Source organism: Haliotis rubra, unplaced genomic scaffold (genome assembly GCF_003918875.1).
Source record: "Haliotis rubra isolate DU_JTF1 unplaced genomic scaffold, ASM391887v1 Scf285, whole genome shotgun sequence".
Taxonomy (NCBI): Eukaryota; Metazoa; Mollusca; class Gastropoda; order Lepetellida; family Haliotidae; genus Haliotis; species Haliotis rubra.
In genome coordinates this window covers 987655-1015629 of record NW_025766947.1, presented here as the reverse complement: position 1 = coordinate 1015629, position 27975 = coordinate 987655, and the positions used below count along the sequence as shown (strand labels likewise).

At 42.2% G+C, this 27975-nt stretch overlaps 1 protein-coding gene across 1 annotated transcript in view; it reads right to left on the bottom strand.

Annotated features, from left to right (window-relative positions):
• Positions 1-27975, bottom strand: part of LOC124281588 (triple functional domain protein-like) — a 188311-nt gene that overhangs the window by 117370 nt on the left and 42966 nt on the right. Inside the window, exons 18-22 of the mRNA XM_046717532.1 lie at positions 24113-24247; positions 20890-21150; positions 10804-10905; positions 9607-9758; positions 4474-4600 (exon numbers count right to left, since the gene is read on the bottom strand). Coding sequence (XP_046573488.1) covers positions 4474-4600; positions 9607-9758; positions 10804-10905; positions 20890-21150; positions 24113-24247 — 777 coding nt within the window. The remainder of the gene's footprint in view (positions 1-4473; positions 4601-9606; positions 9759-10803; positions 10906-20889; positions 21151-24112; positions 24248-27975) is intronic.

Genomic DNA, 27975 nt, shown 5'->3' with positions numbered 1-27975 from the left:
CCTGCACATGGGATAACAGGCTACAGAGCACAACCTGCACATGGGATAACAGACTACAGAGCACAGCCTACACAGCACAACCTGCACATGGGATAACAGCCTACACAGCACAACCTACACAAGGGATGAGACTACAGAGCACAACCTGCACATGGGATAACAGGCTACAGAGCACAACCTGCATATGGGATAACAGACTACAGAGCACAGCCAACACAGCACTACCTGCACTTGGGATAACAGACTACAGAGCACAGCCTGCACATGGGATAACAGGCTACAGAGCACAACCTGCACATGGGATAACAGACTACAGAGCACAGCCAACACAGCACAACCTGCACACTTGATGACAGCCTACACAGCACAGTCTACAAATGGGATGACATACCAATAGCATGAAGACATACAGATGGGGGTGTCGACATGTAGATATATATATATATGGTGTGTGTCGACATGTTGACATACAGATTGGGGCATTGACATGTGGACAATTAGATGGCGTGTGTTGACGTGAGGACATACAGATGGGGGCATCGACATGTGGTCATATAGATGGTGTGTGTCGACATGTGCCTGACAAGCCACAGAGACCGATGTACCTGTGATCGAGTTTGCATGGACAGAAACGACATGGAAAAAAAAGACCTGCCATTCTTATCAATGTAGGGAGCCTCTTCATCCTGGCCTATCACCTCGAGGTCACCAGGCATGGAGAGTGCTGCATCTTAGAGCTCTCAGTACATTATCTCTCAAGTAATAACCTCATGGTTTCTCTACGTTCTCCAAGTCAATGCTGAGGAATCCTTTATTTTATTTAATCATCACTGCCAAATATCTCACCACACAAGGAATTGATAAAAATCAATAGTGTCGCTGATCAGGTCATGGCTTCCTCCTCCTACAACGCTGTATGGTAGGAAGAAGAACAGTCATGACACAGTTAAAGGCAGTTGTTACATGATCTTGACACAGTTTTGTCACAGTCTTAATATAGTACGGACAATTGGTTTGGGCCACTGATCAGGAGGGCTTGTTGACAAACCAATATGAGATCACTACTGCAGAATGGTGTAGAATAAACACACTGACAATCTGACTTCTCCAGCATCACATCTTGGCACAAACCAAGTACTTCTAGAAATATAGGCTACTTTGAACGTGAAGACACTAACAGTATCATAAAGATATCTTGGAATAACATCAGTAATGTAGAAATGAACATCATCTCTGATCTGGCAGGACCTGATTTTAAACATCAAGAATAAACATATTTGCCACGACCTGTGTTCAGAAATTTTGCATATTTGGCACGACCAATGTTCATGCTTTGTCCAAGTGTATACATACTTGGCACGACCAATGTTCATGCTTTGTCCAAGTGTATACATACTTTGCACGACCAATGTTTATGCTTTGTCCATGTATTATGCTGTTTATCATTGTCAAGTGTATACATACTTGGCACGACCAATGTTTATGCATTGTCCAAGTGTATACATACTTTGCACGACCAATGTTTATGCATTGTCCAAGTGTATACATACTTGGCACGACCAATGTTTATGCATTGTCCAAGTGTATACATACTTGGCACGACCAATGTTTATGCATTGTCAAGTGTATACATACTTGGCACGACCAATGTTTATGCATTGTCCAAGTGTATACATACTTGGCACGACCAATGTTTATGCATTGTCCAAGTGTATACATACTTGGCACGACCAATGTTCATGCATTGTCCAAGTGTATACATACTTGGCATGACCAATGTTTATGCATTGTCCAAGTGTATACATACTTGGCACGACCAATGTTTACTTGTCCAAGCATGACGACCAATGTTTATGCATTGTCCAAGTGTATACATACTTGGCGCGACCAATACATTGTCCAAGTGTATACATACTTAGCACCACCAATGTTTATGCATTGTCCAAGTGTATACATGGCATGACTTTGTTACATATGCATTGTCAAGTGTATACATACTTGGCTTACCAATGTTTATGCATTGTCCAAGTGTATACATACTTGGCGACCAATGTTTATGCATTGTCCACCAATGTTTAATGTTTATGCATTGTCCAAGTGTATACATACTTGGCACGACCAATGTTTATGCATTGTCCAAGTGTATACATACTTGGCATGACCAATGTACATATGTTTATGCATTGTCCAAGTGTATACATACTTGGCAATGTTTATGCATTGTCCAAGTTATGCATTGTCCAATGTGTATGCATACCAAGTGTATACATACTTGGCACGACCAATGTTTATGCATTGTCCAAGTGTATACATACTTGGCACGACCAATGTTTATGCATTGTCCAAGTGTATACTTACTTGGCACGACCAATGTTTATGCATTGTCCAAGTGTATACATACTTGTTTATGCATTGTCCAAGATACAATGCTTTGTTTATGCATTGTCCAAGTGTATACATACTTGGCGACCAATGTTTATGCATTGTCAAGTGTCATAGTAGATACCACTAGGGTAATGCATCAAGTGTATACATTGAAAACATGACATAGTAGATACCACTAGAGTAACATCAACTGATATTGAAAACATGACAGCCATGATCAATACAGTCAACACAACACCTTTCCCATGGCCTACATTGCACATAGGACACCTCTGTCATGATGAACATGGCCTACATGACACATCTTTCATGATAAATAGAGGCAACAGGACATCACTGTCATGATGAATTTGGTCTACAGGACATCTATGTTATCGAGCAAATGGTCTACAAGACACCTCTTTCGTGATGCACATTGCTAAGATGACACCTCTGTCCGGATGAACATGGTCTATAGGACATCTCTGTCATGATAGAATCAACAGGACACGTCTGTCATGACCTCATTGCAAACAGGACACCTCTGTCACAATGAACATGGTCTACAGGACACCTCTGTTATCGAGCAAATGGTCTACCAGACACATGGACATTGTGTGATGTACATTGCTAAGATGACACCTCTGTCATGATGAACATAGTAAAAAGGACAGCACCGTCATTAATGCCATCTTGTTCCTGTTCTAGTACAAAAGTTCATCAAAAGATTGTAATGGCTTGAAAACCAGGGAATAGCAAGGGTTTCATAGGAGCCCTACACAGGGGGTAGTTCACAGAAATAGATCAAATGGCTTGTGATCTACATATCCGTGGAAGGTTGTTCATGTGTGTCATATTTATGGTCATTTCATATCTAGTTGCTGTAAAATGTGTAAGCTCTCATTACTGATGTAACATTCAGACATATATAATCTATCTTAGCATAAAAATGTACAGTCACAGTACATACATATGCATAATGCTTACCTTGTATGTGGCTTGGTGCATAAATATGTGTAAACATCATTGGGATACCCTGATACATTCACATGTAAATTCAACATCTACTGCATGTCTGTCTACATGCGTATGTATAATTGCCCATTATGTCTGTGGCGTGATACATATATATGTATAATCCCCTATCCTGTCTGTGCTCTGGTACATATATATGTATAATCCCCTATTCTGTTTGTGCCTGGTACATATATATGTAAAATCCCCTATCTTGTCCATGTCCTGCTACATACAAATGTATAATCCCTTATCTTGTCCATGTCCTGCTACATACAAATGTATAATCCCTTTTGTGTTTAGTTTAAACATATTTTATTCACAATGTGAAAAGGATCGGGGACAAGTTCTTACAACTTATGAAATCCCTCTCGAAGAATCAGGATGTACATACGGACGTTTGTGAAAAAATAGTCCCCCGTTCCGTGCTGCGGCGGGGGACAATAACTAATTACATCGCAAACAATTATTAGAAACAGAGACAGAGAAAGATTGACAGTTCAGGAGAAATGTTATAATACAGAAGGTGTATAGAAAGAACACTACTGGAATCGTTTAGATTTGCATATATACTGATGTACATTTTTTAACATAATTTCATATTTATGATTTGTCAGATCTGCAATGCCGCTTAAAATAACATAGTGTAATCACAGAATTACTAGCACATACATCTTGAATAGCTTTAAGCATGATCTTTCTATGTTGATTGTATAAAGAACATTCTAAGAAATAGTGATGAGCATTTTCGCACGGGTTGCCACATGCGATCAGTGATTAGCCCTACTCTGTACAGATTGTAACTTAATCTACTAGCTCCATGACGTAGTTGTGTATGTAATATGTTAAATTTTCTAATACTGTAAGCAAAGAACAGTGGAGCTGAGTTATATGATGCTATTATGCTCGATTTAAATTTTAATCCCTTATCTTGTCCATGTCCTGCTACATACATATGCATAATGATAAGTACAATTATCTGTTGAGTACATAAGATAATCCCCTTCTAGTGCATACTTCAGCATATACACAGCCCTGAAGTCAGATTGCTGATATTGTGCATGTATACACAAATGTATAAGCATAATCGCCTACCTTGTGCATGCCGCCACTGCTGCTGCTGTCTGTGGTACCACTGGTGGCAGTGGAGTTTATGGATGTCAAGGACCCTCTCCGGTCCATTCCAATTTCTTCCAGAGAAGCAGAGTCACTTTCCATATCCCTGAAAAGGAAGTACAATCTCTTGTAATAGTGATCATTTCGTATCAGTGAAAGATGGGAAGGGTTGAGACATATACTACTAGAATACAGTAACTGTGCATTATTTGGTGTTATGCCATTTTTAATGCAAAAAGATGATACCATGACTTGAGGTGTTTTCCTTAATCACTGTTTAACTGGTGACAGGATAATATTGAAATCTGTATGATTTGACATATGGCATCACAACACACTTTTGAAGAGATGTGTCAAAAGCCAGTTCACAACTTCAGTATCATGTGTGTCCACCACTGGCTTGACAATGACGAAGCATAGATGACAGTAAGTGATTGAAGAAAGCTTGGCGAATGTTGTTCAGTATCTGAACCAATGCTTGTCCCAATTCAGCAAACGTCAATTGCTGATTTTGGGCTTGACGTAAATGTCGCTCCATCTCATCCCAAGCATGCTCAATAGCATGCAGGTACTCAATAGGGTACAGGTCTCAATAGGGTACAGGTCTGGGTACAGGTCTAAAGAAACGGCTGGCAAGAGGAGTACTGGAATGTTCAGCTTTTTCAGAAAATCTGTCAAAACACGAGCGACATGTGGAGGGACATGATCTTGCTAATGCGTGAAATAATGTCTCTGTCCTTGAATGAACGGCTGCACATGGGGCCAAATGATCTCATCCCTGTATCGCAAACCTGTCAGATTGCCATTGACAATGACAAATTCTGTCTGACCATGCAATGTTATGTCTTCCCATACTATGATGCTGGTACCACCATACTGTCGCTTTGAACAAAGCACGCATCAGCATACCATTCCCAATCTTGTTTCCTGTACCGTGATGCTGTCTGCACCAGGCAAGACGTGCCTGTCGGTGACATTGGTCAAACTTGGATGTATTGCAGGATGTTGTGCTCCTTCAGTCAGTTCCGTGCAGTTCTGGAACTGATTTGACGTAAGCCAGGAAAGGTCCCAGCAGTCAAACTGGCTATCTGGAATCCTTAGATAGGTCAGCCGAATGTGGTTGTCTTGTTAATGTGACGTCTCGTGTTCCCATTATGTTGATAACGTGACCACAGAGATGAGATTGTGTTTCACTGCCCACTTCATGTTGGGTCATTCTAGTCTCCAGCATACCCATGGTGCAGAGACGCTGATTTTCTGTGAGTTGTGGCATGATGTATGTGCAGTTTAGGTTATAATCAGCGTGTTTTCCACAACATTCAGAGACTAGAAAAACTGTTCTTCAATTTTCAATATCTAGAGTGTGAACTTAAGGTGTCAAAATGCATGCAAAAACTGAGTAAATTCTTTGAGCACAAAGTGCATGTGCCACGCGAGATATGTGACATAAAATTTCATGAAAAGTGGTTTGCTATATATTTATTTTGGGTTAATTTTATAACTTTTCGAATAACTTTTATTCCATCCAAATTGTACTAACCTGTAGGGGTTTCTGATTCTTTGAAAAGAGTCCTCCTTGGGGTACTTATAAGCATTAAAATGTCCAATTTTAATTCCTACGACAGGTGTAACTATATTTTAAATAAAAATATTTACAAAACAAAAAACTGTTTTTGTCTTGTTTGGCCACCCCTGTGGGCCCCAACAGCCAAGAGCAGGTAACTCTAAGCTTGAACTTGTACCTCACTTTTCATGCTGAATGAAAGCAGACAGAATGAGGGGAGGTGGGCGGCCGTACCTTAAGGAGAACTCTTTTCAAAGAATCAGGTTTGTACTATTCTTTTTCATAAGAGATCCTCCTTGGGGTGCTTATAAGCGTAAGACAGACTCCTAAAGACTGCGAGTCGGGTGTGGCAACAAAAAAAACCAACAATAAGTGGAATTCTTCAATCTACGGAGAGAGAGAAACACACTTACCCTGTCACCTGACCGCCGCTGTCAATCAGGCGAGGGCGTGGCTAAGGGGAGGGGCAAATAGCTGCCAAGCTTAAAGCCTGATTGGCTGATAGGGAATAAATAATCCCGCACCCCCAACCAAAGAATTTGGGAGCGGACAGCGAGTAACTTGCTATATATTCCCACTAAATACCCAGCCAGCGATGCATACTGATGGGGATAAGTTAGGGAACAAGGTAACGCTAAAAAGCATATAGGGGCAAAACAATCACCGTTTTCTCATATACCTCCACCAAAATAAGGGAGAGAGTGATAAATCCCGACACCAAGTGGATAAAAACGATAAATCCTGACACCAAATGGATAAAATAGGAGAGGAAACTCAAAAGCTCACTGACCCTGCCCAGTGGAGAAAACTGTTTGACCAAATGGAAATAACGGATGAATGTGCTCGGACGGCTCCAAATAGCCGCTGAGCAGATCTCCTCAATACGCCACATATGCCTTGGAGGTGACCACTGCACTAACCAAATGAGCTTTCAACCCTGCTGGGGGAGTTAAGCCTTTATGAACTTAACCCATACAAATGGCAGAGTCAAGCCACCGAGAAATGGTTTGCTTATTTGCTGGAAGGCCAGCCTTACCACTGCCATAACAGCAGAACAGCTGTTTATCCTTATGGATAGACACTGTTTCATATAACCCTTGAGAGTCATCTAAGACGTGAGCATGCCGAAGAGAGGTACCGGACGATGGAGGCTGAGTGAAAGCTTGAAGTTCAATAGGCGCCGTTATGTGAAAGGAGCCTGCGATCTTAGGACAGTGAGAATCTGGCAAGCGAATACTAACCTTGTCTTTATAAAAGACAGTTAGTTCAGGATCCGCTGAAATTGCATGAATGTTGCCGACCCTTCTGCCAGATGTTACCCCCAAAAGAAAGGCTGCCTTCCAACTCAACAGCTGAAGTGAGAGGGATGACAGCTCATGAAAAAAGAGGACCGGACAGCCAATCAACAACGATTGACAAGTCCCACGGGGGACTAATCTGCCGTACAGCCGAACAGGTTCTGTCCATGCCTGCTAAACAGTGCTGCACAAGAGGGTGTTGCCCCAAGAGTACACCATCGGCAGGAATGTAGAAGGCAGAAATAGCCATGGAGTAGCATCTGATAGCAGAAGTGGCGAGACGGGCTTCTAATCGAGACTGTGAAAACGCCAAAACCGTGATTATATCCGACACACCAGCGCGCATAACAGGCCCATCTATCCTAATATCCTCAACATTTGTCAAATCCCTCTGCAAAGCCAAAATTGTGTCTGCAACTCGTGCAGGAATTCCACTCACTTGGAGGCGATTCCGGACAGTGGCCAAGCCACCCACTGAATCCTTGGATTCGGGTGCGGTGCTCTGTTCTGGGATAGTAGGTCCGGTCGAAAGGGTAATAATACAGGAGGCTGAGCCAGAAACCTGAGAATTACCGGAAACCAGCAATGAGTCGACCAAATAGGTGCAAGGAGCACAAGTAGTCACGCTGGTTGGCTGGCCAGCTGCAATAGGACCCTGGGGATCAGTGGTATTGGTGGAAACACCAACATTACCTTCCAGCTGGAAGGCGTTGGACGCGATGGTTCCCAGATCCGGTATCCAGGAGCAAAACACTGGTATCTGATTTGTCACTCCAGAGGCAAACAAGTCCACCTGGAACGACCCTGGCAACCAACCCCAGGGCATCACCTGTATGTCGAACTGGTTGCACCAAAGCAGAAACTGCCATGCTTCCTGAAGGAGAGACGTAGACACGGTACCGCCTCGCTTCAGGATGTAGGTCATCGCTGTCTGGTTGTCCATCTCTAGATGAACCACCCGGCTTTGTACCTGTTCCACCAAGTGGATGCCAGTCATAGGTAACTTGTCTAGTACCTGTGCTGGCTCTGCTGAGGGCCCCCGAGGAAGTGTTACTGGGAAGCCAGGGCTGACTGGCTTCTGCTTCCTCAGACAAGACTGCTTGCCCTTTCCCCTGCCCTTAGCCTTGCCTCGATGCGACTGAAGTGGTGCAGACCACTTGTGCGCTTCCTTGCCTGATGTGGAAGGGTATGCTGAGGCAAGCGCAAGAAGATGAAGGCTGCTCCAGTAAGGGTTAAGAGTCCTTAAATGTAGAGAAGCCTCTGCGGCCTCCTGTGATGGCACCAGGGAACAGGGTAGAACCCAACCTGAAGGGGATGCTACGCTTTTTTCAGCAAGTTTGGCCATAGTCGTGGAGGAAGACGAAGCACCTAAATTCGATTTTTCGTACCTCGTTGGAAGCTTTTTTGATGGTGGGTTTTGTGCTTGCAGAAAAATGTGTCGCAACAGTCACCACATGAAAACGAGCGACCTGGCGGCAAAGTTACAACAAATTATGGATGGAAAATGAAGCGTACATATTCAATCTATCGACCGTGCTAAAAGAAATGATCCATACATACAGTGAGAGAGTGAGTGAGTTTAGCTTTACTCAACACTCAGCAATATTCCAGCTATATGGCGGCGGTCTGTAAATAATCGTGTCTGGACCAGACAATCCATTGATCAACAGCATGAGCATCGATCTGCGCAATTGGGAACCAATGACATGTGTCTACCAAGCCAGCTAGCCTGACCACTCGATCCCGTTAGTCACCTCTTACGACAAGTATGGGTTACCGAAGGTTCATTCTAACCCAGACCTTCACGGGTACCATAGATACAGAATTTACTTCTTTCACCCTCATAGTGTCACTTGAAGAATTTAATTCTATGAACCCATGCACGCGTCTTGTCACAAGAACGAAGGCATGAAAAGTGAGGTACGAGGTTCACGATTAGAGTTACCTGCTCTTCGCTGTTGGGGCCCACAGGGGCCCTGCAGGGGTGGCCGAACATGACAAAATGCTTATAAGTACCCCAAGGAGGATCTCTTTTGAAAAAGAATTTATGTTATGCAAAGTTTCTTCTTTCCATTAGCATACAAGAAACTGCTGAACCCTATATCTCAATATTACTGTTAACATCCTACCTACTAACAGATAACCCCTCCACAGAACCTGACTTGCCTGTGACTAACCCAGACCCTTGCAAACAGCATGAATAGTCTCAGGCTAACACCTAAACCTCTGGAACCAATGACCCATACATACCTGCTGACTCTGCTCCCATAGAAGAGTTTAGGTGGTGGTTTGAACATGGTTGGTTGTTTGTCTTTGAGTGCATCATGCATGTACATCATACGCTCCTGGATGAGCTCCCTCATCTTCTTCACCCACTGCTGCTTGGTGTCCAGTGAGGATGCCTAGAAACACAAACAACCTTCACAGAGACGAGAAACACAAACATTCAAACAAAGCCTACACATAAACAATATTCACAGCCTTCACAGAAGACGAGAAACACAAACAGCCTTCACAGAAGACGAGAAACACAAACAGCCTTCACAGAAGACGAGAAACACAAACAGCCTTCACAGAAGATGAGAAACACAAACAGCCTTCACAGAAGACGAGAAACACAAACAGCCTTGACAGAAGACGAGAAACACAAACAGCCTTGACAGAAGACGAGACGAGAAACACAAACAACCTTCACAGAAGACGAGAAACACAAACATTCAAACAAAACACAACATTTTCCCATCAGGCCTATAAACAAACATTATTCCAATGAAGCCTACTGGAAAAACTGAAAAGTTCTTTCTCTGAAACTCTCTGTCTTCACTCAGTTGGAATAAGAAATAGAATAATTAGCTTGGGGGAGGCATGGGGCCCTATCAGCACCTAGAGCAGATAGCACAAATGCAATATGGGAGAAAGAATTAGTTTGAAAGAATTCTGCTTGATGGCTCTTTGTTACAAAGGCAGTTTCAGTATAGGTCAAGGATCACCATTAAAACGTCACTGGTATGAAGAATATAGTACAATGTCAGCAAGTTTCCAATGCACTGCACACATACTTGTTATTGTTATAGTGCTGACCAATCAGATGGCTAGGCAATATTGATACAATAAAAAACAAAACTAGTTTACGGGCAATTAATTATAGGATTGGGTCATGTAGGATGTATGTTAAGTGTAGGATTGGGGCATGTAGGATGTATGTTAAGTATAGGATTGGGGCATGTAGGATGCATGTTAAGTATAGGATTGGGGCATGTAGGATGTATGTTAAGTATAGGATTGGAGCATGTAGGATGCATGTTAAATATAGGATTGGGGCATGTAGGATGCATGTTAAGTATAGGATTGGAGCATATTTGGGCCAGGTGTTTCAGTGTTATTGCTATCTTCTTTCAGGGGCCTGTGGAGAAGGCTTGGTCTGAATTCTCTACAACCTAATGTTACCTTAAGTATAATTCTGTAGTCGGAGATCGGAGCTCTACCAGTCCACAGGGCAAACTTGGTTTCATCTCCCTCAATGTGCTCTGTTACATTAACTTCTGAGATCTGAAACAAACACAACTAATGTCAGCAACCAACAAGCATAGGGAACAAACTGCCAGCATACACCAGAATAAACACAGACCAAATAAGTATCACATTCAGAGGCGACAGTGCTTACTATTAAATGGTGTCTCTTAATTGTATACTGCTGACAAACATTAAGGGAACTGATGGTGAGGATAGTTTCCATGAATGTCCGTCAAGTTATTTGGGGTGAGTAGATCAACATCTGGTAAATTACACCTTGATACTGTTGATTGACTTGTGTATGGTTGCCTGCCATTCCACCAGAGGATCAGCTGGTGCTGGGTCTCTGGACAGACTCTCCAGCCGACAACATCCAATAAATGCTCTATGTCAGTGACAATCTATCATGATGTGGTCTGGCATTCTGTTATTACAGTTCAAAATATCTGCTGATCATTTAAGCGAATAACACAATGACCAAATGCAATACTTCGTCAACATATCACTGACACTGGCCAGTCAAATGTCCATTCCCATTAACCAAATGATTCTGTGAATCAGTGTGAACCTGGCCAACATCATGACACTTCCACCTCTATTCTGAACATGGTCAAGAATTGTTCCCCCTGGCCTTTTGACTTCCATTGTCTATACAATTGTTTTGTGCTCACAATTTGCCATTTTGTCTTGAAGACAGTTATTGTGAGTTTCCCTAGAGGTGCATACACTTGAACTTGAATGCTGTTCATGAATGATGTGGAATATAACTGTGATTAGGTGTTGCATTCAAATGTACTGTGAGCGTACATCTCAACAATAGCTACATCTAAATGTATTGTGAATGTACCCCTATACCATAGCTATCTAAATGTATTGTGAATGTACATCTCAACAATAGCTACATCTAAATGTATTGTGAATGTACATCTCAACTTAGCATGTTATATATATTTTCAGTTGACTGATGTTTAATCTTCATTTCTGTCACAAATAATGTGACACATAGTCGCAACTCGTTTAATACCATTGCGGCAATTCCGATTGTCTCGTTTGACCCGGAAATTGAAGCAACTCTCTATTATCGGTATTGCTATTTTCTTACTATGGCACGCTGTACAAGCAGATGACACTGTGAAACGTTTACTAAGACAAGTAACGAATCTAAATAGTTTGATCATTAAAAAATATTTAGGAATTTCATTCACATTAGTAATAACATCATGTTTTTAACCCAAACATCTGAAACTTCTATTCATTTGGATACAAGGTAACAATAACGTTACACAATATTGTTTTTCCACCTTAAAACGTACCATACAAGTTGCTGCTGTGTGTAGAGTGAAGGTGCATAATACGTCACTTCCTGTTATATTTTTAGCACGGAAAATATGCAAATGACCTTATAGTTGTCGCAGGATTACTCTTGACAAAGTAAGTTTTGATTCATGCTAGATGTAATGGCAGTCGGGGTCATTCTAGTTTCAAAATGTTCTAGAACTTACTGAAAAGATGAATGCTTTAATATTTCTACGATTAGACATGACATTCCAATGAAATAAATGACTTTTTCAAGAGCGATGAATATATTTACGTAATTTGCATATGTAAACAGCCGATGCAGGCGTGGTGTTTCTGCTTTCCCAATGTTTTCGCGTGCCGCGATAATAGAGAGTCCCAGTATACATCTCAACAATAGCTACATCTAAATGTATTGTGAATGTACCCCTATACAATAGCTACATCTAAATGTATTGTGAATGTACATCTCAACAATAGCTACATCTAAATGTATTGTGAATGTACCCTATACAATAGCTACATCTAAATGTATTGTGAATGTACATCTCAACAATAGCTACATCTAAATGTATTGTGAATGTACCCCTATACAATAGCTACATCTAAATGTATTGTGAATGTACCCCTATACAATAGCTACATCTAAATGTATTGTGAATGTACATCTCAACAATAGCTACATCTAAATGTATTGTGAATGTATCCCTATACAATAGCTACATCTAAATGTATTGTGAATGTACATCTCAACAATAGCTACATCTAAATGTATTGTGAATGTACATCTCAACAATAGCTACATCTAAATGTATTGTGAATGTACATCTCAACAATAGCTACATCTAAATGTATTGTGAATGTACCCTATACAATAGCTACATCTAAATGTATTGTGAATGTACATCTCAACAATAGCTACATCTAAATGTATTGTGAATGTACCCTATACAATAGCTACATCTAAATGTATTGTGAATGTACATCTCAACAATAGCTACATCTAAATGCTCAACAATAGCTACATCTAAATGTATTGTGAATGTACCCCTATACAATAGCTACATCTAAATGTATTGTGAATGTACATCTCAACAATAGCTACATCTAAATGTATTGTGAATGTATCCCTATACAATAGCTACATCTAAATGTATTGTGAATGTACATCTCAACAATAGCTACATCTAAATGTATTGTGAATGTACCCCTCAACAATAGCTACATCTAAATGTATTGTGAATGTACATCTCAACAATAGCTACATCTAAATGTATTGTGAATGTACCTCCTATACAATAGCTACATCTAAATGTATTTGTGTGAATGTACATCTCAACAATAGCTACATCTAAATGTATTGTGAATGTACATCTCATACAATAGCTACATCTAAATGTATTGTGAATGTACATCTATACATCTAAAATGTAGCTCTCAACAATAGCTACATCTAAATGTATTGTGAATGTATCCTACTATACAATAGCTACATCTAAATGTATTGTGAATGTACATCTCAACAATAGCTACATCTAAATGTATTGTGAATGTACCCTTATACAATAGCTACATCTAAATGTATTGTGAATGTACATCTCAACAATAGCTACATCTAAATGTATTGTGAATGTACATCTCAACAATAGCTACATCTAAATGTATTGTGAATGTACATCTCAACAATAGCTACATCTAAATGTATTGTGAATGTACATCATCTAAATGTATTGTGAATGTACATCTCTGGCCAACAATAGCTACATCTAAATGTATTGTGAATGTACATCTCAACAATAGCTACATCTAAATGTATTGTGAATGTACATCTAATACAATAGCTACATCTAAATGTATTGTGAATGTACATCTCAACAATAGTTACATCTAAATGTATTGTGAATGTACATCTCAACAATAGCTACATCTAAATGTATTGTGAATGTACCCCTATACAATAGCTACATTCAAGTTTTTTCCCTTATTTTCTGTTGGTTGAATTTGAATGACTAAAACCTTCATGGAATATTCCGAAACGAAAAAAGATCTGTATTTTTTTTAAGTAACCAGATTTAATTGCCAATGCAACACGAACAGCCAGCTGAAGACCGATGTAGGCACTGTTTCAGTTTCTGCCTCTCGCTTAAGGAATGGTTAACCAGTTAGTAAATGACAGTTATGGAAGACTATTTTCAGCATTTTGCTTTAATAAAAATGTAATTATTTAAGTAAAATTGATATTTTGATACTTATCCTGACTCATGATCTTTTGCTTATCTCCCTTTCCTTTTCGAATGGTAGTGGAACACTTGAATCCCTTGAAGTTCCGGAAGCGGACGTAAAAATACACTCACCCACGAGTTACCTCCCTTTTGCCCTTTTCCTGCGCAAACAGTCATGTGACCAGACTTACTTGTCACTCTCTCCTGAATTTCTGCCCATGCACTTGGATCTGCTGTGAAATCCAAAGTGTCTTCAGCGGGGAGGTTGGGAGGGCTTCTTGTCATGAGTCAGGATAAGTATAAAAATATCAATTTTACTTAAAAATTACATATTTTTACTTATCCTGACTCATGATCTTTTGCTTATAGAAGCCGATGGATTGGTGGTGGGTCAGGCCACTTCCTGCATTCATCAGCTGTCCTTAGATACGTCCTGTATCCCCCCCATGGGAACTGCGAAACGGCATATCCGTGATCCTATTCTTCCAACTTCCGTTATAAATCGGGGGGACCACTTTCTTGTCTTACTTCAGTCTCAGACAAGTTGAATCATGTTGATTCATGTGGCTACAGATAAACTAGTATCTTCTTATTACTAGATATCTCATACAACCCATAGCTTATGATAAGGTCTTTATCATAAATGAGTTGCGACACCTTCACGTACAGGATCTTTAATCACTCATGCTAGCCTGTGCTAGACTGTCGCATGGACTTTCAAAGTAATACTTTTCTTTAGTAAAGTTATCTACAAGTCACCGTGATAAAGGGTGAGATTTTCCAACTCAACGCCTTTGAGGAACCGTTAGTTGCTGTGCTACAACGAGAGGCCCAAATTGGTGAATGCCTGAGACGTCTTCAGTGGCTATGTCTCGGAGGTAGTGGTTGGCAAACACTGTGTCCGACTTCCAAAAGCAGCCCTCCATAATTGTTGGTATACAGCAATTTCCGCGTAGAGCCAGTGTTGACGCCAGTGCTCTGACTTCGTGTGGGTTGGAAGCTCTAGGAGGTTCTAGTCCTGCTGCTTTATAGGCTCGCAATATGATGGCTCTCATCCAGACTTCTGCTGATGTCTCTATTGATAATGGGATGAACAGGCGCTTGAATTTTTGTCTCCTTGTCTCAGTCATTTGAAGATATATCTTCAGGGCTCTGACCGGACACAAGGATAGGTCTTCTATATTCTGTGGGCCGAGGATTGTAGAAGCGCTGGTACGTGGAACTGTCTATCTGGCTGACCAGGTAGTTGGTTCTTGGCAATGAAGTCCAATCTAAGTCCTAGATGAACTGCAGCATGTTGCCCCCTATCGAATCTGGATCGACCAAAGTCCAGCACATGTATCTCTGATATTCGAGCTGCCATGGCTAGCGCAAGCAGGAACAGAGTCTTCTGTGTCAGCAGCTCGAGGGTAGTCTGGTCTAGAGGTTCATAGGCATCACTTGTAAGATGACGTAGAATTACATTCAGATCCCAGGCCGGAGCTCTGAACTTCTTTTGCTGGTCCTCCAGTTTAAAAGATCTCAGCAGAGCAAGTAAGTCTGGTACTTTCGTCAACTTGATGCCTGTTTTCATGGTAATCACTGTACTGATGGCGGCAAGGTATGTAGATAATGTCAAACCTTTCAGATGTCTGGTCTGTCTAAGATGACACAGATATTCTGCCACTTGAGGATGAGTAGCTATCATCGCAGTGAAGCCTTTCCGCCTTGCATAAGTCTCAAAGTTCAGCCATTTGTCATTTTACAGGTTACGAGTAGATCTGCGTAACGCTAGCGTTACTACCTTGGCTGCCCTGGCAGAGTATCCTCTTTTCTTCAAACATGTTTTGATACGGTCCACACGTGTAGCTGGAACACTGTAGGGTTCCCCCTTGACTTGCTTGCTGTGCGGATGTATGAGTAGGTTCGGCCAATCTGGTGACTTGATTGCTGGACTTCCGAGATCTTCTATTAGGTCTAGGAACCATACTCTCGCTGGCCAGTAGGGCGTGACCAAAGTCAGGTGTAGCGCCTGTGTCTGTTTGATCTTCAACAGTACTTCCAGTAGTAATATCAGTGGTGGAAACGCGTAGGTGTTTAGTCCTTCCCATGATATGCTCTGTGCATCTGTTGCCCAGGCTAGAGGATCTGGAACTGGCGAGACAAACGTCTGTAGTTGTTTGTTGAAGCTCGTGGCAAACAGGTCTATGCAAGGGGATCCTATTTCCCTTATGATGAGCCGGAACGCTTCTGGATGGAGCATCCATTCTGTAGGTGACGGGTGCAGTGGTCGGGAGAGAGTGTCTGCAAGCACGTTCTTGGCTCCCGGGTATGTGACACGCCTTTATCCAGATGTTTGCTTCCTGCGTGATGTGGAACAACTGGAATGTGAGCTGTAGCAGGCTTGGAGACCTTGTCGATCCTTGCCGATTTATGGAGAATGCCACTGTAGAGTTGTCCGTGTGGACCATCAGCATTCTGTTGTTCAGGGAGCTCGACCATAGTTGTAAGGCGTTGATCACGGCTTTCATCTCCAGCAGATTGATGTGAAGATGCTGCTCTATTTTGGACCACCTTCCTGACGCAACTTGATTGTTGAGATACGCACCCCAACCCTGCATCGAGGCGTCTGCGTAGAGATGTGTGTCGAAGGCCCGCTCTTGTAGATAGGTCCCTACACAAACGTTCGACCTGTGCGTCCACCACAGTAGATACCTCTTGAGGTTGTCTTGCAGCAAGACAGGGTCGACGCTGTCTAGATGTTTTGTCAGGAAACGTTGCAGCGGTCTTAGTTGTAACCGTCCTGTGCGAGTCAAGTCCTGCGCCGAGGTTAGTAGACCGAGTAGAACTTGCCATGATCGTAGTGTTAATGAAGAGATGACTGCTGGTGGAATCATGGCTTGTATCTTGACCCAACAATCTTCTGGGACGACAATATGATTCTGTGTTGTGATAAACCTTATCCCCAGAAATTGTAGATCTTGTTTTGGTTCCAACTCTGACTTCATAAGGTTCACCAGCCATCCTAGTTGAGTCAGCAACTTGATTGTTAAGTTCAGCTGTAGTTTGAGTTGACTGGCATCTTGGTGAACCTGAATTCCGTCGTCCAAGTAGAAGGCATTACGTAGACCTCGATGATGTAGGTATGCGACTATAGGCTTGGTTACTCGAGGGGGTGGAAGACTCCAGTCGTACCGAACCTTGATATCAACGTTTAGTTCCTCTGGATCCTCTGGAAGTGCGTCCTCTCCCTGAGTTTCCTCTGTAATTTCTGTATGGTCGACGAAAAGATCCTGTGCCGCCTCTGAAGCTGGGGTACTTCTTGTCCTTTGCCTTCTGTATGGTGGAATATTTGGACTTGCTGTTATACTTTTGCGAAGTATGACGGATGACGTTGGCCAGAGTATCTATGGATTTTATCATCATAACTGCTCTAGAGTCGTTTGTAGCTTCCTCAGCTGCATCCTCTATTTGTCCTCCAAAGATAGTAGGCGCCTCCCATAGACCTCTCAGTAGCGGTTGGGTGAATCCATGAACAGGATGCAAGTAGCCCTTGTCTGCGTAGTAAAGTGAGACCTGCAGATATAGATGCCAGATGGTCAGATAAAAAAGTATTGGTCCTTCTTCTGTGTTGGGGCCGAATATATCATTCTATCCTCTTCCGAACTTGAATTCTGGAATTTATTGATCAATGCTTCATTGATGGCTCTGGACCTGGCCAACCCGAAGAAGGATCTCCTTGAAGCAATATCCAGTTGAGATAACTTTTTATCTTCCACTTTATACATCTTGTTTTTGGAATCGTTGACTAGCTTTATGTTGTCATCCCATTCAGGCGCTTTTGTAAATGGATCCATATGATGTAAGGGGAATCTCTTCACATTAAATGATGGTAGGTGCTGACTCTGGTACTTGGAAGCTTTCGCGAAAGCTGTGCGTAGGTTAGAGGGTACCTTGGATATAGGTTCAATTGGAGGAATAGTGACAGAGTCGAAGTCATCATTAGGCATCATATAAGTGTAAATTTCATCTTTATCCTTAGAAGGAGACTCCCAAGTTCAACCCGTTGGCAATCCACGCTGTAACCTGTGAGTCTGGGAAGACGAAGTCTGCTTGCTGATCCAAGGTCTCCTGAATATTAGTGCTAGGTCTCTGCAACTCATCCATCTGCGAACCTGTTTCCCTTCTCGAACCTTTCATCATCCTTTCGCGAATCTCTATCTGAAGATTCCTCCCTATGCGAACGTCTATCTTGAGAGTGCTCTCTTTGCGAACCTCTATCTGTAGATACATCTCTTCGCGAACCTCTGTGATGTGAGCTATCCCTTCGCGAACGTCTGTCCATGGATATAACCTTTCGCGAAACTTCTGTGATGTGAGCCTTCTCTTCGCGAACCTCTGTCTCGTGATGAGTGACTTCGCGAATGTCTGTGAGAGATATGAGATCTCGATCTAGAGCGGTTAGATGTAGGAGATGGATCCTTCAATGTTCTTGAACGTTGAGGGTTCGCAGATGTAGAACTGTGAGTAGGCATCTCATCTCTTCTATCCTCTTTCAAGATGACAGAGTCGTCCGACTGTGGAGACCTTTGCACAGGTGTACGTTCGCCAACGTAGTCTTGAGACATAGTTCTATGAGGAGTAGGTTCGCGCAGGTCCATAGGTTCGCACAGGTCCGTAGGTTTGCGCACAGTGTCGGTAGATGAGAGGTTTCGCCGAGCCTTCGCTTCTTCCCGGAACCTACGCTCCATCACGGCCATCATCTGGTTGGTGAATTGTTTCATAAATTCGCCCGGGTCAAAGTTCTGCATTTGTTGAAGCTGCTGCGGTGTAGACAAAGCGTTGCAAACGCTGATGAGTTCTGCGCCTCAACTTCACTGCGATGTAGAAGAAGATGACATCTTTTTCTTAGCTTGAGACGGAGTCCACTGCGTTGTAGACGAGCTCTTCTTGGCTGCCTTACCAGCAGACTGCCCCTGTAACGCACTAAACATAGCACCAGTATCATGAACTTCAGCAGTAGCAAGCAACATACGGTTTGAGGGCTGATCTCCTGTTTTATCAGCCGTGACTTGACATGACTTCCTCACCCAATCAATGGCACGTCTATAGATATAAGACAAATATTGATTAAATTGAAGACTTGATAAATCAACACAATAAGTACAGCGCAAGCTGGAAGAACATGGTTTTATGCACAAAGGGCACTGGGGGTGAGGATCAGCCACGGATAACCTGTGCCTGCAAACACTGCAGGATTTCATGACATGTAAACAAGAGCCATCAGAAGATGACATATCCCCCCGGCCCCCACATATTTGAAAGAACAAATCATCTGACAGTTACTTAAAGTCCAGCTTGACTTTTTTTAAAACTAAGTCCAAATCATATCAATGGAAATCATGAGAAATATAAATGCCAAAAATCTGTAAATAGCAAAAGGCACCATTTCAACATTTGCCTAATATATCTGCCAATTTCTGTTGAAAGAAACTGAACGCTTTTCGAGTTGTGCACCGGAAATGAAGCCCACCCCTCCCTTTTGGGACTAAGTCCGAATTGTTTCCATGGAAACCGAGAAAATAATAAATGCCAAAAATCTGCAAATAGCAAAAGGCACCACTTTGGCCTCTGCCTCACATATCTGCCAAGTTTTGCTGAAAATTTTTAAGAAGTTTTCGAGTTGTGCTCCGGAAACAGAACCCACCCCTCCCTTTTGAGACTATGTCCAAATCGTTTCCATGGAAACCAGAAAAATTAAAAATGCCAAAAATCTGCAAATAGCAAAAGGCACCACTTAAGGTTCTGTGTGATATATCTACCAAGTTTTGTTGAAAGATATTGAACAGTTCTTGAGTTACGCTCCGTAAACGAAGCCCGCCCCTCCCTTTTGGGACTAAGTCCGAATCGTTTCCATGGAAACCGGGAAAAATAAAAATGCCAAAAATCTGCAAATAGCAAAAGGCACCACTTAAGGATCTGTTTGATATATCTACCAAGTTTTGTTGAAAAATATTCAACGGTTTTTGAGTTATGCTCCGGAAACGAAGCCCACCCCACTTAAAAAAGTCCAAAACGTTTCCATGGAAACTGAGAAAAATAAAAATGACAAAAATCTGTAAAGAGCAAAAGGCACCACCTTAGGTTCTGTTAGGCTGGTCACATGACTGTTTGCGCGGGAAAAGGGCAAAAGGGAGGTAACTCGTGGGTGAGTGTATTTTTATGTCCGCTTCGGGAACTTCAAGTGATTCAAGTGTTCCACTACCATTCGAAAGGAAAGGGAGATAAACAAAGATCATGAGTCAGGATAAGTAAAAATGTATGACTTATGAAACTAGTATATTCACCCAACAAATCACAATTGGCACATTGCATTGTTTGTTTGGGTAAATAAATACTTAATTTTATTACAACAGTTCATGTAAGATATTTATTGATCACACAAATTCATATCAATTATCATTAAAATATCTTCAAATCAATGATATTTCCAATCATTTTTAGCCAGCCCTATCATACTCACCATTAATTTAAATTTATACATATATTTGGATTTGCCAGTGCTGTCTTTAACCTCCTTGGCAAATATGAGACAGACATCAAACAGGAAGATGTGCCGCTCACGGCCCTTCTTGATGAGTTGCTTGGGGTCCCACACGGTGAAGTTGTCCTGCAGCAACACCTCCCCCAGCGCCTCAAGACTCTCCTCCACACCCTCCAACATGCTCAGGTGCATTGCATCGTTTGCTTTCTTGGGCACATTTAGCATCACATCCAACCCATCCTGGGAACGGCAAAGAGAGATGGTTAAAAGAGCAGAGATTTTTTACATGCTTGTCGGCATTAATATAAACATCCCATCTGTAATTCCCTGTGTCAGGTGTTTGTATGAAAGCACAGCAATACAACTATCCCACCTGTATTTCCCTGTGTCAGGTGGTGGTGTGAGTGTACAACTATACAACTATCCCACCTGTATTTCCCTGTGTCAGGTGGTGGTGTGAGTGTACAACTATACAACTACTCCACCTGTATTTCCCTGTGTCAGGTGGTGGTGTGAGTGTACAACTATACAACTATCCCACCTGTATTTCCCTGTGTCAGGTGGTGGTGTGAGTGTACAACTATACAACTACTCCACCTGTATTTCCCTGTGTCAGGTGGTGGTGTGAGTGTACAACTATACAACTATCCCACCTGTATTTCCCTGTGTCAGGTGGTGGTGTGAGTGTACAACTATACAACTACTCCACCTGTATTTCCCTGTGTCAGGTGGTGGTGAGTGTACAACTATACAACTACTCCACCTGTATTTCCCTATGTCAGGTGGTGGTGTGAGTGTACAACTATACAACTACTCCACCTGTATTTCCCTATGTCAGGTGGTGGTGTGAGTGTACAACTATACAACTACTCCACCTTTATTTCTCTACATGCTCCTGTATTTCCCTGTGTCAGGTCAGGTGGTGGTGAGTGTACAACTATACAACTACTCCACCTGTATTTCCCTATGTCAGGTGGTGGTGTGAGTGTACAACTATACAACTACTCCACCTGTATTTCCCTGTGTCAGGTGGTGGTGTGAGTGTACAACTATACAACTACTCCACCTGTATTTCCCTGTGTCAGGTGGTGGTGTGAGTGTACAACTATACAACTACTCCACCTGTATTTCCCAGTGTCAGGTGGTGGTGTGAGTGTACAACTATTCCACCTTTATTTCTCCGGTGTCAGGTGGTGGTGTGAGTGTACAACTATACAACTACTCCACTTGTATTTCCCTGTGTCAGGTGGTGGTGTGAGTGTACAACTATACAACTACTCCACCTGTATTTCCCTATGTCAGGTGGTGGTGTGAGTGTACAACTATACAACTACTCCACTTGTATTTCCCTGTGTCAGGTGGTGGTGTGAGTGTACAACTATACAACTACTCCACCTGTATTTCCCTATGTCAGGTGGTGGTGTGAGTGTACAACTATACAACTACTCCCACCTGTATTTCCTATGTCAGGTGGTGGTGTGAGTGTACAACTATACAACTACTCCACCTGTATTTCCCTCAGTCAGGTGGTGGTGTGAGTGTACAACTATACAACTACTCCACCTGTATTTCCCTGTGTCAGGTGGTGGTGTGAGTGTACAACTATACAACTACTCCACCTGTATTTCCCTGTGTCAGGTGGTGGTGTGAGTGTACAACTATACAACTACTCCACCTGTATTTCCCTGTGTCAGGTGGTGGTGTGAGTGTACAACTATACAACTACTCCACCTGTATTTCCCTGTGTCAGGTGGTGGTGTGAGTGTACAACTATACAACTACTCCACCTGTATTTCCCTGGTGGTGTGAGTGTATGTCAGGTGGTGGTGTGAGTGTACAACTATACAACTACTCCACCTGTATTTCCCTGTGTCAGGTGGTGGTGAGTGTACAACTATACAACTACTCCACCTGTATTTCCCTGTGTCAGGTGGTGGTGTGAGTGTACAACTATACAACTACTCCACCTGTATTTCCCTGTGTCAGGTGGTGGTGTGAGTGTACAACTATACAACTACTCCACCTGTATTTCCCTGTGTCAGGTGGTGGTGTGAGTGTACAACTATACAACTACTCCACCTGTATTTCCCTGTGTCAGGTGGTGGTGGTGGTGTGAGTGTACAACTATACAACTACTCCACCTGTATTTCCCAGTGTCAGGTGGTGGTGTGAGTGTACAACTATACAACTACTCCACTTGTATTTCCCTGTGTCAGGTGGTGGTGTGAGTGTACAACTATACAACTACTCCACCTGTATTTCCCTGTGTCAGGTGGTGGTGAGTGTACAACTATACAACTACTCCACCTGTATTTCCCTGTGTCAGGTGGTGGTGTGAGTGTACAACTATACAACTACTCCACCTGTATTTCCCTGTGTCAAGTGGTGGTGTGAGTGTACAACTATACAACTACTCCACCTGTATTTCCCTGTGTCAGGTGGTGGTGTGAGTGTACAACTATACAACTACTCCACCTGTATTTCCCTGTGTCAGGTGGTGGTGTACAACTGAGTGTACAACTATGGTGGTGTGAACTATACAACTCCACCTGTATTTCCCTGTGTCAGGTGGTGGTGTGAGTGTACAACTATACAACTATCCCACCTGTATTTCCCTGTGTCAGGTGGTGGTGTGAGTGTACAACTATACAACTATCCCACCTGTATTTCCCAGTGTCAGGTGGTGGTGAGTGTACAACTATACAACTACTCCACCTGTATTTCCCTGTGTCAGGTGGTGGTGTGAGTGTACAACTATACAACTATCCCACCTGTATTTCCCTGTGTCAGGTGGTGGTGTGAGTGTACAACTATACAACTATCCCACCTGTATTTCCCAGTGTCAGGTGGTGGTGAGTGTACAACTATACAACTACTCCACCTGTATTTCCCTGTGTCAGGTGGTGGTGTGAGTGTACAACTATTCCACCTTTATTTCTCCGGTGTCAGGTGGTGGTGTGAGTGTACAACTATACAACTACTCCACTTGTATTTCCCTGTGTCAGGTGGTGGTGTGAGTGTACAACTATACAACTACTCCACCTGTATTTCCCTATGTCAGGTGGTGGTGTGAGTGTACAACTATACAACTACTCCACCTGTATTTCCCTGTGTCAAGTGGTGGTGTGAGTGTACAACTATACAACTATTCCACCTGTATTTCCCTGTGTCAGGTGGTGGTGTGAGTGTAAAACTATCCCACCTTTATTTCTCCTGTGTGTTCCTCACAACAGGTGAGCAAGTCCTTGAGCAGCAGCTGGTACTTGGTGATGCGCTGCACTGGCTTGATGAGGAAGGAGGCTACAGGGTCGTTCAGCTTGTGCTTGCTCTGCATCTCCTGCAACAGCATCACAGATGTCAGGTAACATGTCATAAATACTGAGAGTGGTGCCGCAATCACCTGTACTCATAACAAAGGTTTCAAATTGCTGGATAATAACTTCTCATGTTTTGCCTAGAGCAATGTTTTGGTGTAGATTCTTACAGTCATTGATTCACCAACTTCACCAATGCCTCTCCAACAATCAGCTGTACCCAGCCCGGGCAGTCTAGACACAAGTCTACACAAACCAGTCATTGAAAGCAGCGATCTATGTCATAAGGGCATGGTGACAGGACAAGTCATACAGAGTGAATACCCCATCTGTTACATATGACATTTATAGGATACTGATGGCTGATTCCACCTTGAATCCCCAGAACCCAAATTGATGCTGACACAAATAGTCACAACTGTCAATGATAATGATTTTCACATGAAAGTAGTTCTTTCCAGAACAAATATTGCCATTGAAAATGTACCATGGAAAATATTTTATTCATATATGTCAGACCACCTCTCCAGATGTCTGACCACCTCTCAAGATGACTGACCAACTTGTCGGGAGTCTGACCAACTCTCCCACTGCTCTATTAACTCACCATGTCTACCAACTCTCCAGATGTCTACCAACTCTCCAGATGTCTGACCAACTCACCAGATGTCTACCAACTCTCCAGATGTCTACCAACTCTCCAGATGTCTACCAACTCTCCAGATGTCTACCAACTCACCATGTCTACCAACTCTCCAGATGTCTGACCAACTCTCCAGATGTCTGACCAACTCCTCTAATGCCTGACACTCTCTCAACATAGAATAGAATATCACTTTATCTCACAAAGAAATTTGTTTTGAAACAAAGGCTACCAGTACATAAATTAGATTAGTAAATACACATTTACACAACACCATTAAGATTCATATACCCATTTTTGTACCAAGCAGAGGACAATTAATACCTTATAATAATACTGGAAAGGAAAATTATCTAGAATATTATAATTTTTTTTTTTTAATTTCAATGTTTTACTGCTCTCATTTGTAAGGTACAAAATCTGACAGTTTCTAAGCGAAAACTAGAAGAACATCCCCCCCCCAAAAAAACAACCCCAAAAACAAAACATAAAAAATTTTAAAAAATCATACTCATACTGTTGCGAGTTTAAATTAAGCAGCTAGCTTTTACTATGTGTCTGCTTTTTACTTATACTTAGGCTAGACTAACTGAACAGTGGATGATAAAAAGCCCACTTTGTGTATTTTAATGTATTGAGTTTATTTCTGCTTGAGAAACTAATTTTCTCAATAGAATACCTCTGTTCACACACGTTCTTAAAACCATGGATGTGTGGTTTTACCCACTGACACCGCCATTTATACACAAAGAATTTAGCCATCAATAGTAAGAGGTCAAAAACAGTATCTGTGAGACTATTTGAGTCACACCCAAACATAACAAGTTGAGCAGAGAGCTTCAAATTGAATATATGGTCACATTTCTGTGTCAACAATCCATGGAAGTTACTCCAAAATATATCTACAAATGGACACTGCCAAAACAAGTGAATGAAAGTTTCTTCACATGAACAACAGAAAGTGCAGAGATTATTGTTTTATTTTATAGAGGAAGGAGTTGGTGGAAAGAATTCTATGCAACAATCTGTACTGGAACCACCTGAGTTTTGTTTCTTCTGTGGCCTGAAAGTTTTTTTTCATAGATTTTTACACATTCAACATCTGAAACAATCTGGTTTTGCCATTTACACTGAGACTGGACTTGAACTTGTGTCAATAAAACATAGTAATATAGTGTTCATCCAGAAGCTTCGGATACACAGGTGTCATGCTAAGGGGGACTGATATAGATTCTTTTTCAATTCATAGATTTTTTTCATAACACTTCAATGCACACAATACACCATAGTATTCCAGATAGGTTGTGGAAATAGAGTATGTTTCTATGAAGTATTTGTAAGACAAGCACAACCATCAGAATTAACAATATCACATATCTGGGAAACACCTTTATCAAACCAGTTTTTGTAAAGGAAGGACTTTTTATTTATCTTGATATTTGGGTTAAGGAATAAAGATTCCGAAAGGAAATCCTCCAAGGATTCTACAGAAACTTTGCTTCCAATCTCATTGAGGTATAGGAGACGCTCTTTCTAAAACACATTTCCAACTTTCTGTGACAATGGTTTAATGAAATCAGTACCCACATTTGAAAAATCATCTGTTTTGCACCAGCTTGTTTCAAATATGTTTTTCCAGCATAAATCAGAGCTAATGAGCTTTCTAATCCACACAAGTTTAATTGCTTTGACTTTTAGTGGAACGACTGTAAACTTTTTTCCATAGGCCTCCTTGTCCATTCGCCCGTGTATTCCATGCTGCTCTCCTTAATTAGCTTCCTAGTTCCTAATAAAGCTTGCAGCATGCTCCACTAATTGCCCACGTGACTACCTTGAATGATTATTCTCTTTCTTGTCGCACGACTGAGTGGACGTGTTGTATATTAGGGACATTATTTTACCCTTACATCATGGGGAAAACTGATAATCAGTCAAGGAAAATGAAAGTTTGTGCTCAAAGCAAGACGAATTATTCGTCCCTCGACCCTCACACGTCTTACAGTGACTGTATTGGACAATGTAACTGGAACGGCCTCAAATAGATCTGTTCGCCACAAGGTTCAACAACCAACTTCCAAAGTTCGTATCACCAATCCCAGATTCCTTGGCGTGGGACCTCGACGCGTTGGCAATATCATGGGAGGGTCTCAATGCCTACGCGTTCCCCCCTCCAGCTCTGCTACCAAAAGTAATACAGAAACTATTGGTCACCAGCAACATACTACTACTTTTAGTCGCACCCTTCTGGCCAGCAAGAAGTTGGTTCGTCAACCTAAGAAGCTTGGCAGAGCCAAACCCAGTACCGCTTCCCAACCACAGCCACAGCTATCACTTCAGCGCATCGTACTTCGACCCGTTCCTTGTACGCCAACAAGTGGAAGAAATTTGAAGACTATTGCAAGCTATGGGGAATTGCATCTCCCACTCCCACCTCGACTCAGGTCGTTGCTGAGTTTCTCCAGCATCTCCGCACTACTAAGAAACTCAAGGGTACTTTGTTAGCTACCTACTTAGCTGCCATCAACTCGAAGATTTCCACTGTTCCCGAGTTGCAGTGTCTACTACGCTCCTATAGACTCTCTGACCAGTCAAGGAAGTTCAGACCTCCGGCCTGAGTTCTGTCCGTTGTCCCTCGTCATATGATTTCTACAGATTATGAACCTTCAGAACACAAGGACTTCGAACAAGTGACATTCAAGCCATTCTTCCTGGTAGCTTTGGCTACCGCTGCTCGTATATCTGAACTGCATGTGCTTGATGTCAATCGGGTGCGGTTCGAGCGGAAGAAGCATGGCAAGGCTTTCCTGGGTCACAGCTGGGACTTCATTGCGAAAAACCAACTGCCAGGGCAACCGGTCCGGATGTTTACCATTCCCCCGTTGTCCACCATTCTTGGGTCTGATGATAATGAAGATTTGACAATCTGCCCTGTTAGGGCTCTACGCGTTTACCTTGCTGCCTCCAAGGATTGTCGACAGCTACGGAAGCGCCTCTTCATACCCTTGTCGAATGCTTCAAGAATTGAGGTTTCCCGGACCATATTAGCCTTCTGGATACGTGCACGATCCTGCGAGCCTACACCTTTGCAGGGTTGCCTCCTCCAGCAGC